The sequence below is a fragment of the Marmota marmota genome, unplaced genomic scaffold (assembly GCF_001458135.2).
Source record: "Marmota marmota marmota unplaced genomic scaffold, marMar, whole genome shotgun sequence".
In the NCBI taxonomy this organism is placed as follows: domain Eukaryota; kingdom Metazoa; phylum Chordata; class Mammalia; order Rodentia; family Sciuridae; genus Marmota; species Marmota marmota.
Window position 1 is genome coordinate 6,059,545 of NW_025999880.1, and position 8,027 is coordinate 6,067,571.

Here is an 8,027-nt window from a genome sequence, read left to right on the forward strand (position 1 = left end):
AGGGGATCTGGCGAGGGGTGGGGGGTGGGGGGGTGGAAGCCATCCGGAGAAGCTCAGCCTGTCTGTATGTAAAGTATCCCTGGCAGTATTTTTCCAGTGATGGGCAAGGTGACAGAGGGATGGATCCTTCTAGAAGCCCACTTGAATGTGCTCTGGGATCACTTGGGGCTTGCACACCACAGATGTCTGGGTCCCACCCCTGCACTTTCTTGCGGGTCTGGGGTGGGGCCCAAGATTTTGCTGGCGTTTTTTACAGGATACTAGGTGACACAGGTACTGCTGGTTTGGGAACCACACATGGAGAATCAGGGTTTTAGTCCACTCATTTCCTATAGGCATACACTCCAAATATTTTTTAGGTGTAGATGGACACAATCTTTATTTATTTTTATGCAGTGGTGAGTGAGGATCAAACCCAGCCCCTCACATGTGCTAGGCAAGTGCTCTACCACTGAGCTACAACCCCAGCCCAAATATTTTTAAAAGACTGTTGTGATATTTGATAAGTTTTTATTTTGGACAGACTTCTTGTTTCTTTGTTATTTTAAGCTGTAGATAGACACAATACCTTTATTTTTATGTGGTGCTGAGGGTAAAACCCAGTGCCTCATGCCTGCTGGGCAAGCGTTCTACCTCTGAGCTACAACTCCAGCCCCTTAATTTTTGTTTTGTTTTTGCAATACTGGGGGGTTGAACCCAGTGGCACTCTTGTCACCAAACTATACCCCCAGCCCTCTTTTATTTATTTATTTATTTTTGGTACTGAGGATTGAACCCAGGGGCACTTTACCACTGAACCACATCCCTAACCCTTTTTTATGTTTTATTTACAGACAGGGTCTCACTTAAGTTGCTTAGGGGCTCACTAAGTTGATGAGACTGGCCTTGGAACTTGCCATCCCCCTGTTTCAGCCTCCTGAGAGTATAGACTATATTATTTAGAGACAGGGTCTTGCTAAGTTGCTGAGGCTAGCTTTGAACTCATGATTGTCCTTCCTCAGCTCCTGAACCACCGTATTTACAGGTGTGCACCACAACACCCAGATCTTTAAAAAAATTAAAACATCCCAGCTTTATTTGAAGTGTTATGGCATTGTGCTTTAAGATAGATCAATTGTGAAATTTTCTTTTTCAGAAGAAAAGAAAACCAAGAAACACAGTAAGTTGGGTTCACCCCTAGCTTCTAGCACTGACATTGGCGCTACTGCTGCCTCTGCCTCGTCCAGCCAGACTTTCATCTTCGGAGCCCCTGGACAGTCAGTGGAAATGAAATCATCCCTGGATGGTGCGTCATCATGACCAAGGGCCAGTGGGGTGTCCGCTCTGAATTTGCCCTGAAAACTGCTCTCTGTTTCCTCTCCCAGATGCAGCCAAAACCACCACCTTGCCAAGTGCCGTGACCATCAAGACCAAGGTGCTGGAAAACTTCTTAGCCAAGACCAGATCTGAGCTCTTAGAGTGTGAGTAGCTTGGTGGTGGGAACGGAAGAGCCGGTGAGGGGGTGAGTGGGGGGATCCAACAATCTAATAGGTAGTATCAGGGGAAGATCTAGGAGTGAGAGCTTGAGGGGACCCCTCGTAATTCCCAGCTTGGGGTGGTGTCTTCTCAGATTTTGTTAAGGTCATCTTGGACTACAACACCGCCCACTACAAAGTGGCTCTGACCGAGAACTACACCACCGCCTCCGTGGCCGATGCGCCCCAGATGTACCGGCCGCACCCCCAGCGGTTCATGTACTGCTCTCAGGTGCTGGGTCTGCACTGCTACAAGAAAGGGATCCACTACTGGGAGGTGGAGCTGCAGAAGAACAACTTCTGTGGGGTGGGCATCTGCTATGGCACCATGGACCGCCAGGGTCCCGAGAGCCGTCTGGGCCGCAACAAAGCCTCCTGGTGCGTGGAGTGGTTCAACAACAAGATCTCCGCCTGGCACAACAACACGGGGAAAACGCTGCCCCCCACCAAGGCCACGCGGGTGGGCGTGCTCCTCAACTGTGACCACGGTTTTGTCATTTTCTTTGCTATCTCTGACAAGATCCACATGATGTATAAATACGTCGTGGACTTCACCGAAGCTCTGTACCCGGCCTTTTGGGTGTTCTCGGCGGGTGCCACGCTCTCCATTTGCTCCCCAAAGTAGGCAGGCCCTTGGGCCGGCTGCCTGAGGAGCACTCAGGTGGGACTCCTTGGAGAACTTCCCTGAGTTCCCTGGGAGGATGGGGAGGGAGCCGGTGGGAGGGTGGGAGATGGGATGGGAGGAAGGAGGTAGCCAGGGGAAGAGGGTGGGGTGATTGTGTTGTGGATAGGAAGCTTTTCCTTCTACTTCCTGGTGCCCATCTGGGCAGGGCCACCTCCTTCTGACTGTTTCAGGAAATCTCCAGGCTGCTGGGGAACCTGGGTAGAGTTTTGGGAAGTCAAGTCATTAGTGCCCCAATTGCTCTTGCGGAAGACATATACTACTCATGGCAGTTTCCTTCTTAGGCCAGGGGCTGACTCCTGCTCTCTGGGGTAGCCTTCTGACTTCTAGAGTCATTGAATTTCGATATAGATTTTTTTCTCTTTTCGGTGCTAGGGATTAAACCCAGAGCCTCGCACATGCTAAGCCCAGGTTCTGTCACCGGGCCACACACCCAGGCCGAATTTCAATATTATATTCTCTCAGCTCTCTGCATGTTAGGCTCTGTCTCCTGGCTGTTATCTGTGCTGGAGGGAAACCATGGGTAGCCATTCTCCACCTGGACCAGAGTGTCCCAGGGAAACAGTGGTTTCCCTCCGGTGAAGGACAGCCCTGCTTCCCGCCTTATCATGTTCCCTTCATGACCCCATCCATGATTTTAAAATCTTCATTTGAGGGCTGGGGGTGGGGCCCAGCATGATAGCACTTGCCCCTGGGTTTGATGACCAGCACCCCCCCCCCAAAAAAAAAACGTTCAGTTGAACAGCCTGTGTTGAATTTGTGGTTGAGGGAAGGTCAAGGTGACCCAGATCTACTTGGAATGGATATCACTTCCAGCCTTAACAAGGGACATCTGGTCAAAAGCTTTGGCTGTTGCTGCAGAGCCTTGCTGGAGGTCTTGTTTCCTCCAATGGCTTGGGCTACATGGCAAGACGGACCCTGGCCTGGGTTAACAGAGGTGGGGTGGCTTTGCTCTTACTACGGCGTCTTGCCATGACAGCTCTCCTTGGCAGTAGCGTTCCCTCCCCCACAGTGTAGACATTGGACTGCCTGCTGCAGATGCCACTGTGGCTAACTCAGCCACGCACCCAGCCACAGCAAGCATCTGAAGTCTGCCACCACCATTCAGGCCATGCATGGCTGCTGCATGGACCATACTCAGTCACCTGTTGGGGTGGCTACCTATGACCAAAGGGCCTTTTAGCAGGCCCAGCAGGAGATGGCAACATTCCCATTTATTCCTGGCCATGGGCTACAGACACAGCTCTGGCCCTCTCCTCAATCCTGTTGTTGACCTTGGTTCCTTCTGCTATCTTCCTCATTTGAGCCCATTCCAGATACTCAAATTGACCAGGTTAGAGGTCAGGAAGACTTGTTTGAGGATCAGGGGAGGAATGAGCTAAAGAGGGTCAGATAAGTGGCTATTTTCCCTGTAGTGTTTTATGCAGTGAAAATAACCCAGTACATTAAGGGGCAGGAGTGAATGGATTTCAGAATTTCCCCCAAACTCCTTATATCCTGCTGTCAGGATGGAAGTTTCAACCCCAAAAATGTGAGGGGAGCTTCCTGAGTCTGGCTTCTTAAGAAGTCACCATTGGGGAAAATAGGGACTCCAGACCTTATATATAGATATTTGAGAATTTTAACACATCTCAGGCCTTGTGCTGGAATTCCTGGGAGACTCCGAGCAGCACTTGAGATTCCTGACAGATGTATGATCCATCATCTCCCAATGATCTCCATTCCTTGGGAGAAAAGATAATCATCTTAGGGAAGATTTCCCTGCCATAGCTGGTATGTGTGACTTTCAAAGTTTTCTTACTGGCTGGGCATGTTGACACATGCCCGTAATCCCAGCGACTTGAGAGGCTGAGGAAGGAGGATTGCAAATTTGAGGCTAACTTTAGCAACTTAATGAGTAACTTAGCAAGACCTCAGTAACTTGGCAAGACCTTGTCTCAAAGTAAATGAAAAGGGCTGGGGGTGTAGCTCAGTGGTAGAGCACCCCTGGGTTCAATCCCTAGTACCCTCCTCCCCCCAACAGAAGTTTTCTTCCTTGCTACATAGAAGAAAAGTTCTTTGAAGCTTCTCTACTTCAAAGGTGTTCACAAGTATCTTTGTTGATCTGGAGTCAATGCATACTTGAGAAACAGCTGGGCTCAGAGGAGTAGAAAGTGCAAGAAGAATCCAGGACTCCTGCTAGGGCTCTCCTCTGCAGAAATGAGGGGGCGCTTCATGGCAAATGAGCAGCAGGAGTCCCTCTGCATGAGAGCCATCTAGGTGACTAGTGCTTAGCTCTGTGCAAGGTCGTTGGAGATGTGACCTGAGGAGTGTGTGTTAGCTGTCCTGACCCACCCACTCCATTTGCTGTGGTAAAACTTTACATTATCCAGCCTTGCGGGGCCACTGCGTGCACTGAAGACCCTAGAGTGGGAGGAACTTTTGTATCCATCTGTCTTCTCATTTTTCAGAATAAGATGAGAAGGTAGAGGATGACTGTTCTGCACTTGTACCATTCCATCATGGAGGAAATAACTCCTCACCTGTGTGATGGGGAAACCCTGGTATCCTGCAGAAGTATCCAAAATTCCCAGAAATACTAACATGAAATCAAAATCCTATCTTAGTCGGAGATACTGGGAACTGGCCTCCATCACCCTGGTTATGATAAACCAAAGGTTAAGGTCAGGTCTTTGTGTTATTCAAGACTGCCTGGCCAGTTATGTCTGTTTTAATTACTCTTCAATCAAACTGTGATCTGTATCTAATACTGATATGTTATCTCTTACCTGACTCCCCCACACCCTTACTGATTTTAATTAATGTCTGTCATTTTTGGAAAAAAATTTTAGTTGGTTCTTTTTATGTGTGTAGGTGAGTACTAGGGATTGAACCCAGGGGCACTTAACAACTGAGCCACATTCCCAGCCATTTTTACTTTTAATTATGGGATAGGGTCTTGGTAAGTTGCTTAGGAACTTGCTGTGTTGCTAAGGCTGGTCTTAAACTTTTGATCTTCCTGGTTTGGCTTCCTGAGTCACTGGGATTACAGGCTTGTGACACTGTGCCCAGCTTTATTTGATTCTTTAAGAACATACAGCTAGGGGACTGGGGTTGTAACTCAGTAGTAGAGCACTTGCCTCATACCTGTAAGGCCCTGGGTTCAATCCTTAGCACCACGTAAAAATTGTGTCCACCTACAACTAAAAATCTAAAAGAAAAATAAAAAAAAAAAAAAAGAAAGAAAATACAGCTATAAACGGGGCTGATGCGTCTTAGAAATTTTGAATGCAATAAAGTGGTGTTTGGTGTGTATTTTCTCGCACCTTTGTGCAGACAGGTAAAAAACAATCCTTGTCCATCATGCTGGACTCAACAGATGATGTGTACCATGCCTGAAGGCTACCGCCAAGTGGCCCATTTGTCCAGATTCCACCCAGCCACTCCCACACCTCTGAGTCCTGGATAAAGAGTTCTCAGACTGATAGAATGTCTGATCTCGGCTTCCGGAGAATGCCAGGGTGAAGGATCAATGAAAGGATAAGCCACACAAGAAAAATGGGTGAATGGTGTTGCAAATAGAGGGCTCACTGTTTTCTTCTTTCTACTGTTGCCTACATTTCAAAAAATTGCGTAATAAAAAGTGAAGCAGAAAACAGCCCAGATCATTTTGCAAGCCCTGTTTTAGTGGGTTTTAACCTTGTTTGGGTAGGAGGTGTGCATTCGAAGTTATTGTATATTAAAGAATTTAACTGGTTTTTCTTCCTGGTTACTCAGAGGAGGGATTTGAAATCTTTGGAATTTTCTGAGTAGGAGGAGTGTCTGTTGTTTCTGAGCCCCTTGGATGGCACCTGAGTTTGTACTAAGAAATGAGATGACTTAGGATGTGATGAGAGGGTTGGGCCCTTGAGCCAGCTGACTCAAGGAGGGGAGGGCAGGGCAGGGTTCTGGGGATAGAGTTCAATCATGTGGCCAATGATCCAGTGATTTACTCAGTCCTACCTACATAATGGAATTCCAGTAAGATAATCTGGACACAGATGCTCAGTGGACTCCCGGGTTGAGCACCTGGCTGGGCTGGGAGGATGAGGGCCCCTGATTCCATGAGGACATGGCAGGGAAACTTTGTATCTGAGACACTCCCAGACTTTGCCCTGTATTTGTGTCTGGTTCTGATTTGTCCTTTATAAATAAAATTGTAATAAATATAATGCTTTCCTGCTTCTGTTGTTACTTGACCCTGATCTTGTACTGCCTAGGTGAGCCAGCTGAATTTCTGCCCCTTCTATATAATCTTTTTTGTCTTTGAGGAACGGATACTTGTGTTATACTCCAGGCTCTATGGGCAGTGACCAAACAGACTGCATTTTACCCTGAGACTCCATGTCATACAAAAAATAAATGCTTCTCCCTTGGGATCACCCCGCCTCTGTACCCATCAGCAGTTGCTTAGTATAGCATGTTTGGCAACACAAAATGGCAGTTCTTATACAATGTAAAATTGTTCTGTTTTTGTTTCCCATTTTTCTTGGGCAATGTACCCTGTCAGAGAATGTTTGGACGTGAGTAAACATTTTTTCACTTGTACTTAACACAGGGTCATTTTGACCCACTTCCCCTTCTGCTTATGATTTTAGATCTCATGATGTTTGTTTCTGGCTTTGAATCATAGCAACAGCCACTTAAGATTAATGTGGTTTTGGAATATAAAGGTGCGCTCGAGGAGGTCAAAGGGTGTAGACTTGCCGCCTGCCCCTGGGCCCTCCAGCTGCGGAATCCTGAACACTAGCAGGGGAATAAAGATGGTTCCATTTTCTGCTCTAAGATTGACTCTGGTGATTTAGAATAATCTCACCGTAACACCTGCAGGCTAGAAGTTCCTCTTCACGTAGGCTTGCCAAAACTGGGTGGATCTAAGACAACTGCTAGAATGATCCCAGACAACCTCTAACTTGATTTATAATCCCATTTGCATGCTAAATGACACCCCCCACAATGCACCATGAGCACCATGACAGTTGACAACTGCCAACTGCCGTGAGGATGACTGAAAAGAACTATGAAAGGAGGGAAATGAGGTGGTCCTAGAATTCCCAGATCGTCCCCAGCCACCCCCAGAACATCAGTGAATTTTGTTCCCATTTATTGGCTCTTCCTCTCATGTCCTTAACCCTCTATCTGTAGCCTCCTGACCCCCGACTTCTCTTCGCCAGGAATGAACCCCTCGGGGCTCAATATGCATCCATCTTATTATTGGTTCCACATTCTCAGAGAGACAAAGGACCCCGTTTAGGATCAAATATTGGTGACACTGCTCTCTAGCGAATTACTCAATCTGAGGGAGGTCACAGTAATCTCCTGGCCTGGGATCCCCAGAGTGGGGCTGATGTCTGAAGTGAGGACCATCTTGGGCTCTATCCCACTCCTGTGGCACCTGATCTAACTCTGGGTGGCTATGGGCCCATTGTACTGCAGTACACCTGTCAGAACAGATGATGGGACCAGCTAGCTTTGAATAAGCCCCTTTGACCAACCTGTCAGAACAAAGTCTGCTGGTGTGTGTGTGTGTGTGTGTGTGTGTGTGCGTGCACTCTTAATACTGGGGGTTGAACCTGTTATGGCTTAGATGTGGTGTCCCCCAGAAAGTCATGTGTGGGATGATGCAAGGTTTGGAGGAGAAATGATTGAACTCTAGCATTAACCTAACCAGCAAATTAGTCTCTGATGGGATTAACTTGGTGGTGGCTGGGGGCAGGTGGGGTGTGGCTGGAGGAAGTGGTTCATTGGGGGCGTGCCTATGGGGTATATATTTTGTATCTAGAGAGGGGAATCTCTCTCCCCCTCCCTCCCTC

At 47.7% G+C, this 8,027-nt stretch overlaps 1 protein-coding gene across 2 annotated transcripts in view; it reads left to right on the forward strand.

The window, feature by feature from the left end:
* Nucleotides 1-6,386, forward strand: part of Trim25 (tripartite motif containing 25) — an 18,190-nt gene extending 11,804 nt beyond the window's left edge. The window contains exons 6-8 of one of the 2 annotated variants that reach the window (XM_015495439.2): nucleotides 1,136-1,285; nucleotides 1,365-1,460; nucleotides 1,610-6,386. In XM_015495439.2, the coding sequence (XP_015350925.1) occupies nucleotides 1,136-1,285; nucleotides 1,365-1,460; nucleotides 1,610-2,139 (776 nt within the window). In that variant the 3' untranslated portion in view covers nucleotides 2,140-6,386. The remainder of the gene's footprint in view (nucleotides 1-1,135; nucleotides 1,286-1,364; nucleotides 1,461-1,609) is intronic. The other variant, XM_015495438.2, reaches the window with a different exon arrangement.
* The last annotated feature ends 1,641 nt before the right edge of the window (nucleotides 6,387-8,027 follow it).